The 25,485-nt window shown below is 36.6% G+C and overlaps 1 protein-coding gene across 1 annotated transcript; it reads right to left on the bottom strand.

Moving 5' to 3' along the window:
• Positions 1-1,555: 1,555 nt before the first annotated feature.
• Positions 1,556-23,021, bottom strand: LOC125107082 (T-cell surface glycoprotein YE1/48-like). The gene is made up of 9 exons (XM_047741735.1): positions 22,987-23,021; positions 20,388-20,491; positions 15,803-15,916; positions 13,700-13,825; positions 13,339-13,422; positions 9,946-10,053; positions 9,208-9,359; positions 5,371-5,477; positions 1,556-2,372 (listed from the first exon to the last, which is right to left on the bottom strand). Exons 4-9 carry the CDS (start codon positions 13,788-13,790, stop codon positions 2,246-2,248), a joined length of 669 nt encoding a protein of 222 aa, XP_047597691.1. The 5' UTR covers positions 13,791-13,825; positions 15,803-15,916; positions 20,388-20,491; positions 22,987-23,021; the 3' UTR covers positions 1,556-2,245.
• Positions 23,022-25,485: the final 2,464 nt, after the last annotated feature.

Raw genomic sequence — 25,485 nt, 5'->3', positions numbered from 1 at the left:
GGGGGAGGGAGGTTGGGGTAGGGGTGGGATTATGGACTTTGGGGAGGGTATGTGCTATGGTGAGTGCTGTGAAGTGTGTAAACCTGGCGATTCACAGACCTGTACCCCTGGGGATAAAAATATATTATATGTTTATAAAAAATAAAATTAAAAAAATTATATATATGAAGCAATCAAGAAAGTGAACAAAATTAAAGGCATCCCAATTCCTGATTTTAAACTATACTACAAAGCTATAGTAATCAAAACAGCATAGAACTGGCATAGTAATAGACAAATGGAATAGAACCAAGACCCCAGAAATAAACCTATGTATATATGGACAAGTAATATTGACAAAGAAGCCAAGAAGAGTCACCGGAAAAACGACAGGTCTTCAACAAATGGTGTGGGCAAAATTGGATAACCATGTGCAGCATAGTGAAATTGGACCCTATCTTAACCTAGTCACAAAAATTATCTCAAAATGTATTAAAGACATAATCATAAAACCTAAAACCATTAAAATTCTGCCTTGGCAACGTTATGGTTTTTTTAGAAGTATCATTTAGAAATGACACCAAAACCACAAGAAACAAAGGCATAAAAAAATATGCTGAAATTGTAATTCCTATTACCTGTGAATATGCCCTTATTTGGAAATAAGGTCTTCACAGATGTAATCAAGTTAAAATGATGTCTTTAGGAAGAGGCCTAAGAGTCTCCTTATAAAGAGATGGATATTTTAACAGGAACACAGAAGAAGAATGCGATGTGATAACAGAAGCAAAGATTGGAGTGATACAGAGATGATCAAGGAAACAAAAGAATTGCCCACAACAGACAGAAACTGGGAAGAGATGAGGATGGAGGAGGGCACATATCGCAATGAGCACTGGGCGTTATACGTATTATCAGCACCTGAGAATTGTCCCTTGGACAGTGTTTCTTTCCAAGAATAACTCTGCACCATAGCAAATAGTATTCATTCTCTATTATTGTTCCTTTTAGGAATAAATCCACACAGCAGGAATTTCTGTCCTAATTTCTAATCACAGAGATTAGATTTACCTGGTGTTGAACCTCATAAATGGGGGAATTTTATAGGTAAACTATTTGGTGTCTGGTTTCTTTGCTCAAAATTGTGTTTAGGATATCAGTCCACAAAGACACCGACAGATAGCTTAAATTAAAGAAATACCAGAAAGAGATGCTGGCCTCACACATAATAGGAAATTGTACATTTAAAATGATACAAGATAATCCCTATTATACTGGTGAAGGTTTTATTGGCAACATCAAATAGATTGATGACACATGGTGATAAAGAAGTGAGGAAGTAGGAACCCTTGAATACTGCTGTGTGGAGATGATAGGTGTACAACCTCTACTGAAATATTATATGCCTATTAAAAATTTAATGTACACATCTTTTGATACAGAGATTTCACTGCTAGAGATTTACCATATATATAAATATATGTTAAATATACTTCTATATATATTGCCATATATATATATATGTATATATATATGGCAAATGATACTGTGTTAAGTACTATTCATTCTAGCATTTTTCTACAACTGTAAAACTCTGGGACACACCTAAATATCCATTGGAAATAAAACTTGTAGATACATTTTTGGTACATCTGTTTAGTGTAACATTTGCAGATGCTTACAAACACTGATGAAGCTCCTGTGTACTGAAATGGAACAAACTGCACAATATATTTTTAAACAAAAATGTAAAGAAGCAATACCATTGTTTGTAGTTATGTAACATTTTGTTTAGCAGATAGCATGCATATGGCTGTACTTTCCTAGAATATTTTCAGAGTACTATCTATTACATGTTTCCCTATAAGAAGGGAACTAGGTGAATAAGGAACAAGATAGGTTAAGAGAATTTGTTCATCATTATGTACCTCTTATATTTTGAACAATGTGAATGTATTAATTACCTACTTGTATCGGGATCACTTAATTATTTTTAAATGTAAAATCTTACACTCAATCAAAATGAATTTGTTTCACATTCTCTGATGGATTCGTTCTTGAAATTTCTAAACAATAAACTTATTTTTTGGATGTATAATTTTCCTATTTATAAATTTTAGTGTTTTAACCTTGTTGAAGAATGTTTGAAAGATGATTATCCTTAATAAGTCATGCAGAGTAAACTAATTTGAGTGAATACCCTAAGTTTTTTCCCTAATAGTTGTTAAAGAAAGAAAATATTAAAATTTTGATGACAGTAATTCTTTTAATAACAAGGGCAAGTGAATGGCTTTTCACAAATGTAACGAAAGGGTTTTTGACAACCAGCAGTAGACATAGTTGATGGCTTGAGGTGTCCACATCTTACATCCGATAAACTCTGCTGGAAATTCCTGCATCAGAGAATATATTTATTTTAGCAAGTCATTTGTCAGGCAAAATGTATCACAAATTTACAACATAGGTGCAATGATTTCAGTAGACATACAAATTGTGTGACAGACATATAGCTGTAAGATTATGAAGTGTAATTGTATCTAAAACTAATGGAAATATCAGTGGACAGCTGGAGATAGGGGAGAAGTAGAAAGACTAGTATAGACTGGGATGTATACATAAGTTAGACATATACACTTGAAAAATTCTTCTAAAACTCCTGAAACTCCTGGAAAGTGACCAAATACAATAAATTCATTATCTGACATACTGTAACTACATATAAAAATATTCAAGTTTCCTATGATTCAAATTAATGTGCACAAACTATGCATTTAAAATACTAGCCTCACTTTAATCATAGAGGGTGTTTATATGCATTTTTTAAAGATTTTATTTATTTATTTGACAGACAGAGATCACAAGTAGGCAGAGAGGCAGGCAGAGAGAGAGAGGAAGGGAAGCAGGCGCCCTGTGGAGCAGAGAGCCCGATGCAGGGCTCGATCCCAGGACCCTGGGATCATGACCTGAGCTAAAGGCAGCAGCTTTAACCCACTGAGCCACCCAGGCACCCCTGTTTATATGATTTAAAACAGAGTGCACTTTTCCCGACTCAGCTCACTGTTTTCCACACCAAACAAAATGTTCAAATGTTGTGAAATTGGGCTATGAGAATAAAGTACCTGGATTTTAAATTTGGGGGCTAGGCTACAGCATACAGAAAAAATAATGTTACTTAGTTTTAATTTCCCTTCAAATGTTCATGAATGTAACTGATAAGAAGTAAAAATTTCAAGTAGTAAAATTTATCAGTGAGAACTCACCAACATTTTATTTTTTTTTAAGATTTTTTATTTATTTGACAGATGGATATCACAAGTAGGCAGAGAGAGAAGAGGAAGCAGGCTCCCCGCTGAGCAGAGAGCCCAATGAGCCTGATGCAGGGCTCGATCCCAGGACCCTGGGATCATGACCTGAGCCGAAGGCAGCGGCTTTAACCCACTGAGCCACCCAGGCGCCCCAGAGAACTCACCAACATTTTAAATTCCACTATTACTTCAGTAGTACTTCTTCTACAAGGATTCCATTACCCTATCTGTCCCTTCATGGTTTTACTTTTGTATCTCGAAGCACTTTTCTCAATGATATTTTCTGGTTATCTTCATCTCCCCATTATCTTATCATCATCTTAAACACTCGGGTGTCCAGGATTTCCTGAGAATCACTTCCACCCTCTTACTTATTTCACTGTGCACTGCTGTGTACAACATCTGCATTCCCTGCACCGACCTCTCATGTGAGCTTCGTGATCATGTATCACAATGCCCCGTGGGACACGTGTATACAGAGCAAAATGTTGAATAGAGTCATTCAAATTGTATCTAACACTGAATTCCAATTATGCTCGAGTAACATTAATAGCAGCATCAGTCTTACAACTTCTGGACCAAAAACCCTGGAGCCATGCTGATTTGTCTTTCTTTCACACATTTTTGAAAGAAGTGTGGAATCTGGCCACTTTACACCAGCATCAACCCTACCAATCATCATCAAGTCACGACATCTCATCTGGATGTCTACAACAGACTCTTAAGCAGCCTCCTGCATCCTCATTTAGACTCCTTACTTCCTCCCCCAAAAGAACACACACCAAGTAATCTCAACAGAGTGTCCAGAGGGACTCCAGAACAAGAAGCCTGTTTTTGTCCCTCCTCTGCTCAAAACCCTCTAATAGCGTCTCATGCCTTCATGAAAAAATCCAAGTTCTTATACTTTTCTGATGTCCTACACACTCCCACTGTCATTAAGCCTCTAACCTACATCTCCCCCACCCCCTTGTTCACCTTGTTCTAGCATTGTAGGCCCTCTTGCTATTTCCTCAAGCATGTTAAATACACTCCTACCTCAGGGTCTTTACACCAGCTGTGTCTACTATTAGGGAGCCGTCCCATCAGGTAATCCAAATGGCTGGTTCATTCAACGAACTGTACAAACATTTCTCCAGGAGATTGTCTCTGTCCATCCCATTTAAAACAGTGAAATTTCTTTCTCTTACCGTCATATACACAAAAGACACTGCCATATAGCAAAAAAATAAGAGACTTCACAACACTCCATAGCATTTATCTTCTTCTAATGTGCCATATCATTTACTTAGCCTATTTGTTTGGTCCTCATTCATCCCCACCAGTACTATCACTCCTGCATTAGAATGTAATATCCGTAAGGGGAGGATACTGTGGCCTGTTTTATTCATCACTGTAGTTTCAATGCCTAGAGCTGTGCCTGGCATATTACAAGCCCATCAACAAACATGTTAAATAACCCAATGTCTCTCATACTGTCCCCCATGTTACTTAGATTTACTAGATCATTTGCTTCATTTTCTAAACTAGTTTCCTAGACATCAACCAACAAATGTATGGGATTTACCAATGAGACAGGACTACCAGAAATTATGTGGACTTCTGTGAAATAATAGCATGAAAGACACTAAGTGACCACATTAGAGATGCAAGATTACAGAGTCACTTAATGGAAAAAGCTCTTTTTTTTAATTCTTGAATGACACCAACTAAATAGGTACAAGTTGTACTGACAGAGAGAGCTGGGTTTAGATACAACTTTTCTTTCCTCATTATACTTTTACCATTTCCTGCACCCAAACTAGTGAACATGCTAGTACCACAGAACATACAAGAAAAAGAAACAAAAGAAAAATGTCTCTTTACCATGTTTGGAAAGACCCTCCATTGAGGAACATGGAATAAATAATGCTCTTTGGGTCTATTGGAGGCCTGAGATTTGCATTTGGTTGCCTAGCTGAGAGTGAGAACACATGGAATTCAAGATATTCCATAAGTCCCCGAGGATCCTCTCCTCTTCTTGACCTATAATCTACCAGGCAGTTCCTGAGCAGGAGAGGGAATGGGAAACAGTGACATGAAAACTTACACCATCTGAGATAGGGGTGTGCCATCCAGCCACTTCCAGGGATACTTAGCTCCTTCTTTATGTAATCCAATCCAGTAATTGTATCTTATTTTTGATTGAATGAAGTTCTGTGGGAAAGGAGAAGTAGGTATTATTCATAACATCACTGAAAACACCTCACGTGCAGAGGACTCGTAAAATCTGGACACATTTATCTTCCAATGCCACTCTGATAAATGGAGGAGGCAGACTAATTTCTCCATGTGCACAGAAGAAATGGATATGGAAAGGATTTAATAAATCACTCAACTCTTTTATAACTGAATGAAAGATACCCAGAAAGGGATATGATGGACTTGAAAAAAACTTCACATATGATAAAGTAGACCAGTAAATAGGATTGCACTAAACCTAGAACTTCTCTCTACCTTAAAGAATGTGAAAATACAAGCTTCAAATCTGGAGACATCTGCCGTAACTTAAAGAACAAACACATATTTCTATCAAGCAATATCAAAATAAAATTATCCAATAAAAAAAATGGACAAAACATAAGAACACATTTCAGATAAATAAAGCATATAGCCAATAAATAGGAAAGAGCCAGGCTCACTATAGATCAGGAGATATTCTACAACTATTCAATTGGCAGAATGTAAAAATAACAACACGTTTGTGGGATAGTAGAGATCAAAGATATCTTTTAAACTGATGTTAAAATCATATTGAAAAATGATCTGGAATTCTCATATGAAATTGAACTTGTACAAATCATACTGACCAATGATTCCACTCATAAGATGACTTATCATTAAAAAAAAAGAGAGAGAGAAGACACATGGGAGACATGTCTCAGAATGCTTCATGAAGGACTAGTCATAACAACAAGAGCTGGAAACAACCCAAATTCCCATCATCTAGAGAATGGATGAAGCATATGCACACTGTGGAATCACACACAGCAGTGAAAATGAAAAAACGATACCTACGACCCTTGAAACAGTTTATGCCATTTTTTTGCTATGTACACTGTAGCAAAAAACAAAAACAAAAACAAAAAGCCTTCCTTGAGTATTTTCCATAACTGAAGTGGGAATCATACTCTCAGTTCAGAAAATTTTCTGCACTGAAGAATGAATGCAGTGTCAAAAATATCTTTAACATAAAAAATTGTTAAGTTATTTGTAATCATTATTCTAATTGTCATAGTTTATTCACTTCAAATGTTCCCTTATGGAATAAATGAAACAACATGGGATCGGGAGGGAGACAAACCATAAGAGACTTAATCTCACAAAACAAACTGAGGGTTGCCATGAGGAGGGGAGTAGGGAGGTGGTTGGGTTATGGACATTGGGGAAGGTACGTACTATGGTGAGTGCTGTGAAGTGTGTAAACCTGGCGATTCACAGACCTGTACCCCTGGGGCTAATAATATATTACATGTAAATAAAAAATAAAAAATTATTTTAAAAAGGAAAAAAAGTTCCCTTATGGATACAAATGTAAAGCAACAAATTAATGTTCTTTCCTAAAAGCAATGTATTTATTACCTCTCCATCTTTCTCTCTCTCTCTCTCTCTCAAATCTTCTCCCTCTATCTCTCTCCCACTCTTTCTTTCTCTCCTCTCTCTCTCTCTCTCTCTCTCACACACACACACACACACATACACACAGACTTCAATATTCTTTTCACTATAATTAAATTGTATAAGAAAAAAATCTCAATAGTGTATCTTTTAGAGTAGGGAAGATGGATGAGTATTACATAAAATATAATATACTTTATCATCTCTGAAGAAACACTAAAATTAAATGTTCATTGATTTTTTCACTCACATATTTTTGTTAGATTTACAGGTATAACTACTTGTATAAAAGCCAATCTCATTTTTCTGCATCAATGGATTTAAGGCACTGCTTTCATTATACTTCTAGACTTTGGAAAATAACAAAAGACTAAAATCCTAAACCATTACTGTCAGAGCAATGCTGCTCTGCAGCAAAGTCTGTCTCTGGTTTCTATAATGCATCAGTATTTCAGGGTAGGTCCTGACAACAAGTCTATCAGATTATAGACTATGCAACAGAGCTTTGCTCTAACCCATGACAGAAGTCACAAGGAATTTCAAAGGCTCTAGATTAGTTCACAGAGATACAGGGATAACAATATAAGAAGCTTCACTGAAACTTTGAAGCCTAGAAACTTTAATGGTAGGACTAAAACTGAAGAACACTGAATTGGAAATTACAGATTACAGGGAGAGTACAGATTACAAATAAAGTAAATTTCTGAGAAAAGAAAACAACTCATTTCAGAACAGACTGATAACCATTGAGGTTGAAATGAATCAAGGTATTAATAAGATGTAGCTGGATTTTTAAAATTTGACTCCTTAATGTGATTTCTTAGTTCATCTGTTTCTTATAAGTAAAAGTGATTTATTCATATTTCTATTTTAATAAGAATTTTATAAACAAGAAAACATAGGGCTTTTTGTTTTATTTTTTAATCATTTTACTATTACTATTATTATTATTATTATTATTATTATTATTATTATTTTAGGTAAGCGCTACACCCAACATGGAGCTTGAACTCACAACTCTTGAGAACAAGAGTCACATGCCTCACTGACTGAGCCAGCCAGGCATCCCTGAGTGATGTTGTTGTTTTTCAAAACATAGGGCTTTTCACTCATCCTTCACAAGATACTATTAGAAATAACATTGTTAAGACTAAACAATGTAACTGGAATTTGGTGACTAAATGGAACTATTAGAAGGAAATCTACAGAATCCATTCAATTGACTTTATAGTCCTAAACTTTATAAGGAATGGCAAATTTGATCTAGATTGTCTCTACTAGAAAAGAGATGTTTCCTCTGCAATTCTGGATTAAAAGTAAAATAAGTCAAGCAGAGAGAGTCAATTATCACATGGTTTAAATTACTTGTGGAGCATAAGGAATAACACGGAGGACATTGGGAGATGGAGAGGAGAAGTGAGTTGGGGGACATTGGAGGGGGAGACAAACCATGAGAAACTGTGGACTTTGAGAAACAAACTGAGGACTTTTTTTGAGGGAGGGGGTTAGGTGAGCCTGGTGGTGGGTATTATGGAGGGCACATATTGCATGGAGTACTGGGGGTGGTGCATAAACAATGAATTCTGGAACACTGAAAAAAAATTAAAATAAAATAAAACTTCATTTTTAAAGAATAATTCCAATATATTCAATCACTATTTTTCATCCTTTTTCCCATGGCCACTCATGAAAGCAAGAGACTCATCTTCCCTTACAAGTGTGACTCCTTCCAAATACTGAACAAGAAGGAACAAGAGAACTCAGATAATGAAAATTATCACTTTACATTGCTCACACCATTGAAGGTAGTTTTTCTTTTGCCCTGTAGTAGCCCTGAGAAGCTAAAAACTAACTCTCTAATGTATATTAAAATGTGAAGATGCAACACATACAATAAAAAGTCTAACAGTGAAATGACTCTCTTGTTTGTTTTTTAAAACAACGGATCTTGGGGTGCTTAAGTAGCTTGGTTGGTTAAGTACCTGACTCTTGATCTCAGCTCAGGTCTTGATCTCAGGGTCATGAGTTAAAGACTCAGGTGGGCTCCAGGCTGGGCTGGACCCTACTTAAAAAAATAAGTAAATAAAACAGGGGTTTTTCTAGGTCCATGTTACACCTTCATCTCCTCTTTAGAGAATCTACACTGATTAACAAGTGCTTCAAAATAAAGTGACCAAATAATATGGGAGGAAACTCGAAACAATGATCCTAACTCAAGACATAGGACTTCTCATAAAGCATTTAATCAAGTTTAATAAAGCAGACATACCTGCTCTGCTTTATTATCAATCGTAATGAGACTAGAATCCATGTCTTCACATGACTTCTTACTCTCCTCCCAAGTTTTCTCTTCTTTTGAAAAATAGTAACAGCTTTTTCCACAGCAGTGCCAATTTCCATGAAATGAGTCAGAGTCTTTGTCTTGAAAACAAAAGCCACCATGATCTTCAACCACAAGACCTCTTAGAGACCTGCACTTTACACATATTTCTGGCTTACTTCAGGCTGAACGACCAAAAATTAGGTGGTTTTCCCATTTCCCAAAAGTCTAATGCTGGTAATAGCTCTTTGTCCAAACTGTGGGTCCTGGGACTGTCTCTGACAGACCTCAGACCATCATTAGAATTGCACTGAGAAATTTTGACTTCACAGGGACAAATAAACTGCAGCCATGTGGAGCAGATATCCTGGCAGGAAAAAATCCGTAAAGTGAATACACAGAGATGATGTTAATTCCAAGAGATCTGTACTGGGGAAAATTCTTCCTTAAGCATTAATTACTCAAATAATCAAATCACATGACTTTGTGAAAGTCAGGAGTTAAATTAGCTATAATAAAGAAAATGGATTTGATTTCAAAAAACAAAGAAAAAGAAAAAATAAAAGGGTGAGCAAAATTAAAGGACCTGACAAAGCACAACATAAAGTTTTTAAATTCTGTACTGAAATGGGACAGACTGGGTAATGCCATTTAAAAAATTATAAATTATACGTATTCAGTACATACCTATAATAGGTGGTAAAATTGAGTCATCTTCAACCTCTCCTAAGGAAGCATTTTTTTCTTTCGTGTCATTCTTATTCTGCATCGTGTGTGCAGGACATTTCTGAAAAACTTCAATCCATATTATAAAATTACAGTCGTGAATGCCTTTCATACATCACATTATTATACTTGCTGCTTGCTCTAATCCTAAATGGCATAGCAAATGTTGTTGACTAAAGGAAAGTACAATCAGAGAAAATGGTAGTTTAAAATAGTTTGAAGTATCAAAAATAAAATATTTTTTAAATAAAATTTAACTTGCTATCCATTTTTAAGTATATAAAACTTATAAAACACAAAATATAAAACATGCAAACATATAAATTGGAAAATATAAACTTGAAATAAAACATTAACCAGTTTCTATGTCATCTACTCTTCAAATAAAGATTTCAACATTGGTGAGATTTTGTATTTAGTATTTATTTCACAACTGACTCTCTACTAGGATAAGCTTATAATTGATTCATTGAATTCATGCAGACCAAGAACTTACTTACTTCTAATATGCAAAAAGAAAGTTAAACAACTCTGACAGAAATAACAATATCTTCCCAAAAGTCACAAATAAAAAAATATAAAAGCATAAAATATACTTCTCTGTAAGTATGTGAATATTAAAAGAAAAATCCTTTAAAGTTGTTACACAACTGAGAATCTTAATTTCGAATTCTGGTACTACCAACCATCAGTGAGAATGACTGACTCATCATGTTAAGCTTTATTTTTTTTTAAGATGTTATTTATTTATTTGATAGAGAGAGAGAGAGACAACGAGAAAGTAAACACAAGCAGGGGAAGTAGGAGGGGGAGAAGCAGGCTTCCTGCAGAGCAGGGATCCCAACATGGGGCTCAATCCCAGGAAGCTGGGATCATGACCTGAGTCTAAGGTACACGTATTAACTGAGCCACCCAAGTGCCCCTCATGTTCAGTTTTAGAAGCTAATACCAAACAGAGTTGGATCCGTTTATAGTCCCTTTACAATGTGTGAGATCATGTAGATCCACATACTTTCAAAACTTGGTAAAGTTTCTGTTTTGCCAAATTAAAAAAATAATTTTCTGTATTCATTGTCCCTGCTTCCTAATGTTTGAAGTTTTAGCGACTGCAATCAGGCTTTGATGACACCCACCGTTCAACTGAATCTACTCTAGCAAATGTCTTTAGTGACCTCTCTCTTGCCAAATTTAGTAAGTATACTGTTGGCCGTTATTTTACTTGATCTTCTGATACCATTTGGAACCCATGACTATCTTTACCCTCCTTCCATATGATGCCATAATGTTTTGGATTCCCTCCTACTTCTTTTTTTTTTTTTAAGATTTTATTTAGTTACCTGACAGACAGAGATCACAAGTAGGCAGAGAGGCAGGCAGAGAGAGAGAGGAAGGGAAGCGGCAGAGAGCCCGATGCGGGGCTCGATCCCAGGACCCTGAGACCATGACCTGAGCCGAAGGCAGAGGCTTAACCCACTGAGCCACCCAGGTGCCCCCCCTCCTACTTCTTTAACCAAAGCATCACTGTTTTTCACCCTTTACCCATCTTCCACCTATTCTAAATGTTAATTTTCCTAAGAATCATCCTCCTCGCCCTTTTCCTTCTAGAAAATCTATTCTCTCTAGTTTGATAAGGTAAAGCATGGTCTAGCTTCTGCTTTCCTCTATTATGTTTACCAATACTTGTTACATTAATTGATGAAAGCCCAATTTATATCTTTAATCTAGGTATCTCTCTTGATCTCCAGACTTTTAATCCTACCATATGCATGCTGATGGTCTGCCACGAATACCAAATGCTCACTCCAAGAGACTCAACCAATCTAATTCTTTCTGGTCATCACCACTGGTATGCCACAACTCTTCATTTCTCACCATTATTCACACACACACACACCTGATAGCCTAATGTTTTCCGTAACATTTAGTGGAATATATTTGCCAAAGTATATAGCCTGATGTCAAATGGTATCACTAATTCATTTCTCTCCCTCACACATACTCTAACAATTCTACGTTGTAAATATTTCCAATAGTTCCAATGCCTCATCACTTCTTTTAAGACACTAATTCAGTCATTCTAACTAACCCTAATTCCTGAAATATCCTCCTGTCTTGTCCCCCTACCCACTTTCCAGTCTATTCAAATTGACTTTTCCCAAATCTCTCTATGTTCATGGGACATGAATCCTGTTTTCCCTCTGTAATATCTTCCCAAAGTTCCTTTTCGTTTTTAGAACAAATCTAAAATTGCTTAATATGATATGAAAGTTATTATAAATTATATCCCTAGCCATCCTGTTTCTAGCTACTTCTTTTATTTGCCCAGAAACTTAAATCTCCTCACACATCAATGCTTCTTTTGTTCATCTTGTTCTCTGCCTAGATGAGTCTTCTCTTCACTGACCTTCCTGATTAAGCCCTACCTAACCTTCTTATCATATCAGTTATTATCTCCTGGAGGAAAACTTTCTTGACCTCAGGGACTATCCCATCCATCTGATATCTTCATGCCATTACCCCAGCACTGATAATATTTATTTTAAAAACTGCTTCACTTAAAAAGTCTTCCCCTTTAAACTAAGCTCATTGTGAACTGACTTTTAAAATTCCTGTGTCTTTAGTGTACATAGTTCCTGAGCCAAAATTGTGTTGAATGAATGAACTAAAGATTTAATTAACATCAAGGAAAAGATATTAAAAGCAGGTGTTGTATACATATTGTACAAATTGACATGCAATAGGGACTCCTGGGTGGCTCAGTAGGTTAAACTTCTCCCTTCAGTTGGTCATGATTCCAGGATCCTGGGATCAAGCCCTGTAACAGGGTCTCCAGGCTCAGCGGGAAGCCAGCTTCTTCCTCTCACTCTGCCTGCTGCTCCCCCTACTTGTACTCCCTCTCTCTCTATGTTAAATAAACAAAATCTTTTTAAAAAGGAACTCATATGAAATATATAAGTGATATAGAAAATAGATCAACCTTCATTCCTCTGTGATTTAAGCAGTATCACAGTATGATAAGGAATATAATATTCAAGTAAAGATTTTTTCCAATTCTTTGATTATATAGAAAACCTCCTTCTACACAAAATAAAAGGATGGATATATATGTAAGCTTCACTATACATTTCAGCCAAATTCTCTGCTATTACAACTATTATGTACCCTCTTTTGTGTGGCATAAAAACTGACAGCCATATAAAATCATCATCATCGATATTATCATCAACACCATTAGTAACATCTGTATAGGACTTTATGATTGACACGGGCTCTGCAGAAATCCAGTAGTTATAACATATCATTTATCACTCTGGCTCGTCGCTCTCATAAGAACTGTGTATGTCTGATACTCACATATAGATCTTAAGCCTGTGATTGCCAGCAGGAGGATAACACACATAACTCCCAGGGATAAAGCAACAATATGCCATGGAAATTCTGTACAAATCAGAAAGCAAAATATATAGTAAGCATTGAGCATAACAAAACCCCCAGAATTAGAAGGAAATGGAAATTCATTCTGGAACTAAAATGAATGTCGCTATTCACTGTGACAATAAAACTCATTGAATATGGCATTTAAATATCCCTATTGATATATAAAAAAACAGACATAAAATATCAAATAAGCATAGACATGGTTATTATGATTGCACTTTTTCTTATTTGACATCATAATGTTTTCAGAAAACAAAATAAACTGAAAAACCTTTACCTCTCTTTTTATTCCTTGGACGTCTTTTGCCCTTCTGTTTCCTTGAATTGGGTAAATTCAGCTCTGCATATGTCACTCTCTCCTCACTCATTTTTGAGGGCTACAGCAAAGAACACAGCTCAAGTCCTAAGCAATGTTTCATAAGGCATGAAAATAACATTATTTATCGTGAAGTAACAGCGACAGCTAAACAAATGACAAGCATGAGCATCTGAAATAAACAAGTTAAAGTAAATATTTATCTGGGACTGTTAGGGAATTTCTTTTTTTACATTTCTCTTTGTAATGACTTAAACAGAGATTCTACACTATTAAATAATGGTCCACTACTGTTTATGGGCATGTTATGTTTCAAATTTAAAAATGTATGTATTCCATACTCACCTAAAAATATGACTTATAGAAAAATAATGTCTGATCACTTAATGTCTGTTTTATGTCCAAGTGGCAACTTTATTGACACCAAATACAGTAACTCCCTCTTTAGTAAAGACACGCACCATCCCAGTTTGACAAACTCCGCATCTGCCACATGGCTTATGTCAGACCTCACTCATTCATCTACATTATCGCTTGAACTTTGTAATCACATGGTCATGACCCTGTTTTCAGAGTGTAAGGAAAATGCAGAAATCATGGGGTCCAAGGAAAGGGAGTTATAGAAGTAACATTACATGAGGAAGGCATAACTTGTAACTCTAACAGCAGTGCAACACAGTGGTCCTTTCTATTTGTAGATGAGGAACACTGAGGCTCCAAGAACATAAACAGCACTCCCAAGGTCAGACAGCAAGTAAATGATAGTCTTTAATTAAAATAAATATAAATCTGGGGCGCCTGGGTGGCTCAGAGGGTTAAGCCTCTGCCTTCGGCTCAGGTCATGATCCCAGGGTCCTGGGATAGAGCCCTGCATCTGGCTCTCTGCTCAGCAGGGACCCTGCTTCCACCTCTCTCTCTGCCTGCCTCTCTGCCTGCTTGTGATCTCTGTCAAATAAATAAATAAAAATCTTCAAATAAAAAAAATAAAATAAATATAAATCTTATAAATATAGTAAATAAATAGGTATAAAATACATTAAATATAGTCTGGCTCAGATAAATAAATTATTAAAATATTATACTTAAATATGATTTATATAAATATGTATTTAGTTCAAGTATGTATATTATATATAGCTAATTTATATTTATCCGAGTATATGATCCTTCACCTACACGTAACTCATATGAACAATACCTTCCAAAGGATACCTAATAAATTCTCCCCTGTAGAACTAAAAAAATACATATATATAGTGATTAGAGTGCAGAAAATATTTGTCCCAAAAGAATAGTTTTGGTAAGTGTAGAAAGAACTAAATAACTGTTCTTAAACAGATTTGAAACTCAGATTTTTAAAATATCTTAATATTTCACCATTCAGTTACTTTAGAATGTCAGGAAACATGATTTGAACAATTACCAAATATTGATAAAATTTATAAACACACGGCCATTTTGTTTTCAATAAATACTCTCTCTACCAAAGTGCCAAATTATAAGCTAAATTTTGTGTTAAGGTCATATGTTCTTCCCTAATTGGATTTCTTTAGTTGTATTTTAATTGGATGTCTGTATAACAAAATAATAAGACAATAAATGTGCAAATATAATCCTGGATTTATTTTGATAAAATCATCATGTTATCAAAGCATCAAACATTTTTAATTACACTTAACTGAAAGATGAAAGAACTTAACCATTGGATAATTTATTGCTAACCAGTTAAGTAATATCTTGAGAGATAAGGGGAGAACACATTTTATATTGTCTAAAAAAGAATTAAATCATTCTTAAATCATCTAAGAATTTTAAAATATCATATTCTGCCTAGGAAATATTTTGACCCACTCTCATTCTGATCCATTCATGTCTTCACTTGTAGAATAAAGTTAACATTACATATGAATTAACGTGGATCCCAAAGTCAATTGTTTCTTGCAACATTCCAAAACCCTCCCAACTTCACACATAGCTTTCCTGTAGCAGATTCTACTTTATCCCTCTTTGCTCCACAATGGGACAGCACAGGCAAGGGGCACACAAGCTCTCTGGCTGCAATACCTGCTTCCGGGCCTTGGGATTTTACCACCCCGACAAATAGCTTGGTCAGGAACACAGCTGCGATGTCCTGGCTCTGCGGGCCTTTCACCTCTGCTTTGATCTAGGAGGTACCTGCTGATATGATTCACTGGCTCTCAGAGAGACCATGTCAGAGGAAAGATAGCCAATGATCATGTGACATTAGATATACCCCGCACACAGTTTCCACTGGTGTCAGCATCTCATTAACTCCTATACTCTACCCTGTGTCAGACAAAACTCATAGAAAACTCAAATGCTAAATCTTATACATATTTTCTGGATCAGTTTAAACCTGGGATTTAGTAGATACCTTGAAGATTGGGGGTGGGGGGAATGGCATTCTCAAAATCTCATGAGATTAGGAAATAATTAACAATAAAATTTAAAAATTATGAAAATAAAAAATGAAATATCTGTATTCTACCTGACATGATTCATATGCTTTCATTTAATGGAATGAAAGTAAGTTCCCACTTGTTACATACCTATAGTAAAAACAGAGACTGTCAAAATATGTTCAAATTTTAGATCCCATTTTTAACAAACATCCTAAGGATAGCCAGATTGCTTAATATATTACAGTAAATCTCAATACCTAAAAACTGAGATATGAATGATTTTAAGAATATCACATTTCTTCTTATCTCCTGTGATTTCTTTAAGTTGCCTGAAAAAGCCAATTTCATTATTCTTCAAATAATGAAATGAAGACACAAATATAGAGAAATATTTAAAATATTGAATAAGTCTACATGCAGTCCTTTTAATGCATCAAACTCAAATTCATCTGTCCCAGTAGTTGAAGCAAAAACTATCAGAGCATTTTTTAAAAGAGATTATTTAATTCAGTGACCAGCTCTATGCCCTATTTAACCCTAGAAGTCAGAGTTAGGCAGGAACAAAAGATGTTTTGTTTTATTTTTTCATATGAACCACATTGATCTGTGCACCACAAGGGTCCCAATGCTCTGCTGTTTCAAAATCCTTGGAATTGTGTAGTAATAACAAGGGAAATCCACCTCTATGCCAGCTACACCAGGTAAAGTCTATTCAAAAGCACTCCCTCCATGGTTTGAGCTTTCTTTTCCATCACTCTCAAACACAAATGTCTTATCCTCTTCTAAATAATGATAGTAGCAATTGTGAGAGTCTCTAGCTCTTTTTCTTGTCAGTTTGCCTTTTTCGCTTACAGTTTCTTTGCTAAGATCTAACTAATACTTTTCAGGAAGTAGGTTTCTGACATGAAGAAAGAAAGCAGCCTGCAAATTCTCCCTACAACAGGGCTTTCTCTTAAAGGCAAACATGGTCTCTAGGCATGCCTGTGAACTGAGATCTTCCCGGTCCCGGTGTAATTACTCTGCATGGCAGCTGCACATCTCTGTCTATGCCTTGTGTCAAATCCCCAGTTCTAAAATATGTCATTTAACAGAAATATATTTGATTACTCTCTTTATGCTACTAAATGCTATATACCTTACTGGTAAAGGATGATTAAACCACCAAACTGACTGTGAATGTGTGTTTTGGAGGGTGAACAGTATGATTTCTTTTTTTTTTTTTTTACAGCTTTATGAACAGTATGATTTCTAAACTTTCAGTGCAGTGCTGACTTCTGGGGTGTGGGGCATGAAGACCTGACTGCAGTTTACCCTTGTCTGCTTCTGAAGCAGCAGCTGAGTGAAGTGACTGACTTTGGAAGTCCAGCCTCTTCAGCAGCATCCAGAATACCTCCCATGCAAATGAGTGTGCTGAAGACTGAGCCTTAGGAGCAGAACACATTAGGTGGTATATGTTAGGGACCAAGTAGAAAATTGACAAAAAGTTTGCATGCATTCACAGGAATGCATTGTCTCTGATCTGAAAGTTGTATAGATTATGTTTATAATTGTTTAATATTAATAGATCAGCTGGTACATATGTATCCCTCAAAATTTGGGACAAACCACCAATGAAAAGGATTTACTAGCAATTTTAGTTGTTAGGGCTTTTTCAATAAGATGCCAGGTATGTTATAACTAAAATAGATATAATAAGTCTAAAACCAGCAAATTATATAACTTTAAATATTTTATCAACAATATCTACAAGAAGTAAAAACATAAAGTACCATTATCAGAGTATGGGTGTTTGACTATGTTTTTTAAAATTTACTTTTGATTTTCTAAATAATTTGAAGAATGAGTCTATTATTAGCCAATCCGTTTTAAGGACATTATCCCCAAAGGACTTCTGTCCTTAAAACACCCACACACTTTTGTAATTGATATCAATGTATTTTTAGTCCATCTTAAAATATTTGTTATACCTCTCTTCTACCTCAACTTTCATTTATCCTGTAAGGTTTCACTAAAATATCAGCCATGTTCACTATTTTTACATTCACCAAACTTGGTCTTTGTCAAAGAAAAGTAAAAACTATAATGACATTGAGGGAAAAGGCTGTAAGGTGAAGAAACCAAGATCTAACCCCAAAATGAAATAACTGTAAATAAGAGGGAGGGAGAGAGATGTTCATGCTAACATCCATAAACAGAACAAACCAGAATGATAGCAGGATCTAATAAACTTGTATGAAATTTATAATAAAGCAGGTAGAGTACATGAAATACTGAAATAATACTCCAAAAACAAAGGTCCATGAGAAAACAGGTTTTCATTTTTATTTTTCATATCATGTACTTCTTATATACTACTTTCATTTATATGCTTTTTTATCATAAAATTGGTAAAAGTTGAGTGTGAAGAAATCGTGAGTCCAAAATTCATGGTTATATTACAAGGCAAGGAAAAGGGAAAAGTGATATAATTTGACCATAAGTAGGAGGAGTTTGTGTAAACAGAAATGAAAATGATGAAGGGAAACAGTTTGCTTTACTTGTCACCCTTAATATTTCCATGTGTAATTTTTGCTCAATAACACACATTGGTACAATAAATCTCAAATTATTTTGCCTTTAGTAGTTAAAGACTCAGGCCTTGATTTGCCTTCTCCAGGTGCTGCTTCTCTTGGCATTTTTGTTAACTTAGTTTCAAGAAGATTCTTTAGTTTAGTAAAGCTGCCAGCAGAAACAGCACTATCATTTTTAAAAAAAGGTTGTTTCCTCTCATACTTTCCATTTTTGCTGTGCCCCTGTCTAGAATTACGTATAATAGTTGTTTTTACAGGAAATGTCAAAATAGACTCTTGTTTTCCAGTCACCTATTTTAATGCCCTTTTGGTAGAGGCAGTAAGGCAAAAGAGACCTTTCTAAATATTCAATTTATCTAAAAATATGAAAAGGACTGAGTCATTTTCAATTGAGACTTAAATCAGAAGTAAGATGGTCTGGCCAGGGCTGGGGGAGCTAAGACAGTGGCATTAGTAGGAGGACCCCAGGCTCCTCTCCTCTCTCGAACACAATCAGATAACTATCCAGTCATTCTGAAACCCAAGGAATTGGCCTGAGGACTGACAGATCAAACTCCACAACTAGAGGGAGACAGGAAGCCACAGCAAGGAAGGTAGGAAGGGATGGGACCTAGTTTGGGAGAAAATGGTTCAGGGTGGTGCGGAGGGCTGAGAGCCTGATCACAAAGACATGTGAGAGACAGACCCACACAGGGGAACTCCCAAGGAGAACACTTCCCCAAAGCCATTGACAGGGAAAACAAGAGGGGGTGGATTTCATGAGTTTTTACTACTCGTGGGACTTAAAGCGTGAGGTTTTAGAAGTCAGTGGGCTTGGCTGGGTTAGAGCCCTGAGTGCACTGCCCAATTCCTGGGGAGAAGGTGGGCAAACAACCTGGGGCAGATGGCACAATCTGAGGCTTTCCTAAGGTGCATGGGGAGAGACTGTTCCCTCTCTGTGTATATCTGTGAGAGGTGATGTTTGCACACTCACCTCTCCACTGAAAAGGAACCAATAGATGTTATTTCCCTCCCTGCCCCTCACCATAGGCACAAGGACAGCTGCTTAGGGTGACTCACCCCTACCCTGACTGCCTAGCCTGTTTTTTTCCAAGTCCTTCTCCACTGTGCTCAGGTACAACTGCCCTTCTCAGTCAAACCTCCCTCAGTCCCGGCACTGGAAGACTCACTCCCAGAAGACCAGCACAGGCCACTTTTCACATCAGACCACAAAATCCTACAGTTTTAAACCTCAGCAGCCTTTGCTGGGATAGAGCCTAGAGGGCACTGCGTTCCTCCCAGAGAGAAGACAGGCAAAGAATCTGGAGAAAAACAGCTTCAAAACTATGATCTGAAAAATGCCTGGGGCATACAGGAGGAATTTATTCATTCTGCTCAGAGTGCTTCCCTGAGTGCAGCAAGCATGGAGACCCCTCCAGGGACGAAGGAGCTAACTGGCATCATTGCACAGCCAGTTGGAGCACAGCTCCAACAATGCCCAACCAGCTTACACATATCCCACACTCCTGCATTCAAGGATTACTGCCCTTATTGGCCTAGTTTGCCCCAGTCCCAACCCAGTGTCCAAACCATATCTCCCAACCAGAGAGCTCTGCATAGCTTCAGTTCTAGTGGAAGTATCACCTGGTCTCATTTAACAAACTCAAAAGAACACACCTACTTACAACTCCCCAGACTGTGGCCAAGGACCAAACACTGTCCACAACCAAAGGGAAGAGCCTCTTCTTTCCTCTCAGGAGCAGGAAACATAACAGGCTTTCCTAAACACAGAAGAGAGAGACTTAGAAAAAAATTAATTCCAAGACGAAGGAATTCATCCCAAATGAAATGACACAATAAGGTCAGGCCAGATATCTAAGTGAAATAGATATAAGTAGCGTGCCTAATGGAGAATTTAAATAATCATGAGGATACTTGCTGGGTTTGAGAAAAGACTAGAAGACTGTAGGTAGGCCCTTACTGCAGTGATGAAAGAATTAAAATAAGGAAGTAAAATAATAAAGATTAGAGCAGAAATAAATGATATAGAGACTAAAATAATAGAACAGAATACTGAAACCAGGAATTGGCTCTTTGAAAAAACTAATAAAATTGGTAAACCTCTAGCCAGACTTATGAAAAAGAAAAGAGAAAGGAACTAACAAAATAGTCAACAAGTAAGAGAAGAGAACATCAACACCACAGAAAAACAATTATAAGAGAATGTTACAGAAAACAACATGCCAACAAATTGGACAATCTGAAAGAAATGGACAAACACCTAGGAATATGTAAACTACCAAAACTGAAACAGGATGAAGTAGAAAACATGAGCAGATGGATACCCAGCAAAGAAACTGATTCAGTAATCAAAAATCTCCCAACAAACTAACGTCCAGGGCCAAATGGCTTCCCAGGTGAATTCTACCAAACATTTAAAAAAAATGACTTAATCCCCATTCTTCCAACTATTCCGAAAAATACAAGTGGAAGGAAAATGTCCAAATTCATTCAATAAGGCCAGCATTACCCTGATTACAAACCAGACAAAGGCTCCACTAAAATATAGAACTCCACAACAATATCCCTGATGAACAGGGATGCAAAATTCTCAATAAAATACATGGCAAATTGAATCCAACAGTACATTATAAAAATGACTCACCACAATCACGTGGAATTTATTCCTGGGCTGCAGGGATGATTCATATTAATAAAAGAAAGGATATGAACCATATGATCCTTTCAACAGATGCAGAAAGAGCCTTTGACAAAGTATAACATCTATTCATGATAAAAACTCTGAACAAAGTAAGGATAGAGGGAACATACCTCAACATCATGAAGGCCACATATGAAAGACCCACAGCTAATATCATCTTCAATGAGTAAAACTGAGAGATTTTCCTCTATGGTCATGAAAAAGACAGGGATGTCCACTCTCACCACTGTTACCTAACATAGCGCTGGAAATCCTAGCCACAGCCACCGGACAACAAAAAAGAAAAGACATCCAAATTGGCAAGAAAAAACTCAAACTTTCACTCTTTGCAGATGACATGGTGCTCTATACAGAAAACCTGAAAGACTCCACCAAAAAATTACTAGATTTTGACAGGAGCTCAAATTGATACATAAATTCAGTATAATTGCAGAATACAAAATCAATACACAGAAATACTTTGTATTGCTGTACACAAATAATGAAGAAGCAAAAAGAGAAATCAAGGAATCAATCTAATTTACAATTGTACCAAAATCCAAAAGAGACCTAGAAATAAACTTAACCAAAGAGGTGCAAGATCTGTACTATGAAAACAATAAAACACTGATGAAAGACATTGAAAATGACGCAAAGAAATGGAAAGGCATTTCATGCTCAATGATTGAAAGAACAAATGTTGTTAAAATGTCTATATTTCCCAAAGCAACCTACACATTTAATGCATGACATTTTTCACAGAGCTAGAACAAGCAATCCTAAAATTTTTATGGGACCACAAAAGACCTAAATAGCCAAAGCAACCATGAAAAAGAAAAACAAAGCTGGAGGCATCACAATTCCAGACTTCAAGTTATATTACATGTTGTAGCCATGAATACAACACGGTACCAGCACACAATAGACTAACAGATCAATGAATTAAAAGAGAAAACCCAGAAATGAATGCACAACTATACAGTCAATTAATCATTGGCAAAGCACGAAAGAATATCCAATGGAAAAAAGACAGTTTCTTCAATAATATTGCTGGGAAAACTAGACAACAACATGAAAAAGAATAATACCGGACCACTTTCTTACATCATACACCAAAATTGTATCCAAAACAGATGAAAGACCTTATTGTGACACAGGAAACCATCAAAATCCTAGAGGAGAACACAGGCAGTAACCTCCTTGACATGGGCCATAGCAACTTTTTACTAGGTATGTCTCCTGAGGCAATGGACCAAAGAAAAACAAACTCTTTGGACTTCATCAAAATCAAACCTTCTGCATAGCAAAGGAAACAGTCAACAAAACTAACAGGCAACCTACAGAATATGAGAAGATATTTTTAAAATGACATATCTGATAAAGGGTTAGTATCCAAAATATATAAACAACTTCTAAACTCAACACCAAAAAAACAATTAATCCACTTAAAAATGAACAGAAGCCATGAATAGACATTTTCCACAGAAGATATAAAGATGGCCAACAGACACATGAAAAAGATGTTCAACATCACTCATTCAGGGAAACACAAATCAAAACTACAATGAGGGGCACCTGGGTGGCTCAGTGGGTTGAGCCGCTGCCTTCGGCTCAGGTCGTGATCCCAGGTCCTGGGTTCGAGCCCCGCATCGGGCTTTCTGCTCAGCGGGGAGCCTGCTTCCTCCTCTCTCTCTGCCTGCCTCTCTGCTTACTTGTGATTTCTCTCTGTCAAATAAATAAATAAAATCTTAAAAAAAAAAAAAAAAAAAAAAAAAACTACAATGAGATATCCCCTCACACCAGTCGCAATGGCTAAAATGAGCAACACAGGGAGCACAGATATTGTGAGAGAAAGGGAAACCCTCTTATACTCTTGTTGAAACCCTCTTATACTCTTGTTGAGAAAGCAGACTGGTGCAGCCACTCTGGAAAAGAGTATGGAGATTCCTCAAAAGGTTAAAAGTAGAACAACCTTATGATCCAGCAATTGCTCTACTAGGTGTTTATTTAAAGGATACAAAAATACTAATTTGAAGGGATATATGTAACCCAGTGTTTGTAGCAGCTGTATAAACAATGGCCAAATTGTGGCAAAAGCCCAGATGACCATTGACTGATGAATAAATAAAGATGTAACACACACACACACACACACACACACACACACACCACAAACTCTGGAATATTACTCAGCCATAAAATAGTTTGAAATCTTGCCACATGCAGTGACATGCATGGAGCTAGAGGGTATCAGACTAAGATATAAGACAGAGAAAGTGAAATACCATATGTTTTCACTCACAGTGGAATTTATGAAACAAAACAAATGAACATCATGGGGGCAAAAAGAGAAGCAAATCAAGAACAGACTCTCAATAATAAAGAAAAAACTGGGGGCGCCTGGGTGGCTCAGTGGGTTAAGCCGCTGCCTTTGGCTCAGGTCATGATCTCAGGGTCCTGGAATCGAGTCCCGCGTCGGGCTCTCTGCTCAGCAGGGAGCCTGCTTCTCTCTCTCTCTCTCTCTCTCTCTCTGCCTGCCTCTCTGTCTACTTGTGATCTCTCTCTGTCAAATAAATAAATAAAAAATCTTTAAAAAAAAAAAACTGATGTTTGCCAAGGGTGAGGCTCTCAGGGGGCTGGGTCAGATAGGTGATGGGTATTAAGGAGAGGACTTGTATTGAGCACTGGGTGTTATATGTAATTGATGAAACACTAAATTGTATTCCTGAAACTAATATTACACTATAAGTTAACTCACTCAAATGTAGATAAAAAGTTGGAATAACAAATAAACAAAAAACAAACTGCTGACCCACTCAAGCATAGAAAAAAAATACTTAAGTGGTGGCTGGTAGAAAACAAGCTCCCCTGTTTCAGAAGCAAGTTACAGGTAAGCAACAAAGGAAGGTGAGAGTGAATCCTGGCCACTAGCTCAGAATCAGAGCCATCAGTATGTACTCATGTTTTGTTTAGTATACGTACAAACAGTTGACACATAAACAAATATGCATATGTGTGTGTATACATGGGTTAGTATATCATGTAGCTCTGTCCACTTAAACAACATTGAAGCAATGAAACCCCACAAGTGGGACACAGACCCAGCACCAGATAGTGGTTTCTAAATACTGTTCACCAGTGAGAGGAGCTAGAGCTCCTTGGAGAAAGAACTAGAACTCTAGGAGGAATCCTGATTCTAAGGATGAAGGCAGAGGAAATACAGAGTAAGTAAGCTCAGACCATCTTATAAGTCTAGACAGTTAAAAAAGAGCTCAAAAAATATATAGATTGGGGCACGTCAAAGGCACCCAGCAGCTAACCTGAAAAACCTCCCAATGGCCAAAACTGGAACAATTTTTCAAGAAAATAAACAAAGCAGGGGCACCTGGGTGGCTCAGTGGGTTAAAGCCTCTGCCTTCAGCTCGGGTCATGATCTCAGGGTCCCAGGATCGAGCCCCGCATCGGGCTCTCTGCTCATCGGGGAGCCTGCTTTTCCTCTCTCTCTGCCTGCCTTCTGCCTACTTGTGATCTCTGTCTGCCAAATAAATAAATAAAATCTTTAAAAAAAAAAAAAAAGAAAGAAAGAAAATAAACAAAGCAGTATTTGATCATACCTGAAGTATAAAATTAATATCCATGAGCCTTTGCTATTATAAATGATTTAATAACTGGAGGGAAATAAATGGGCGAGGGAAAGACAACTCTTTACAGAAAAATTACAACTACTCCCTTTCCAGGAGGTTTAATGCCACATAGAGTGGTCAGGATTGGATGACTTTGTACAAAGAACACAGAATGGGAAGCAGAAAATGGTAACTTCACAGTGGGCATGCCTAGAAAACACTAAATTAACCAAGCATTAAAGTTAATATCCCAGTAATGTCATGTGGAGAACATGTATCCCTGATGAGGTTTGATGATTAGGATAATTCACCTTTGTAGCAGCTTTTCTAGAAACCTGTAACTCCAGTCCAAGCCTGAGAAAAATATCAAAGAAATGAAAATTGAGAGGCATTTTACATAAAAATGGACCACAAGAAAAGCCAGAAAGTGTCACAGAACAAAGGAAAGGCA

The sequence above is a fragment of the Lutra lutra genome, chromosome 8 (assembly GCF_902655055.1).
Source record: "Lutra lutra chromosome 8, mLutLut1.2, whole genome shotgun sequence".
Taxonomy (NCBI): domain Eukaryota; kingdom Metazoa; phylum Chordata; class Mammalia; order Carnivora; family Mustelidae; genus Lutra; species Lutra lutra.
The sequence above is the reverse complement of the archived record's forward strand: the minus strand, read 5'-3'. Positions and strand labels throughout refer to the sequence as shown.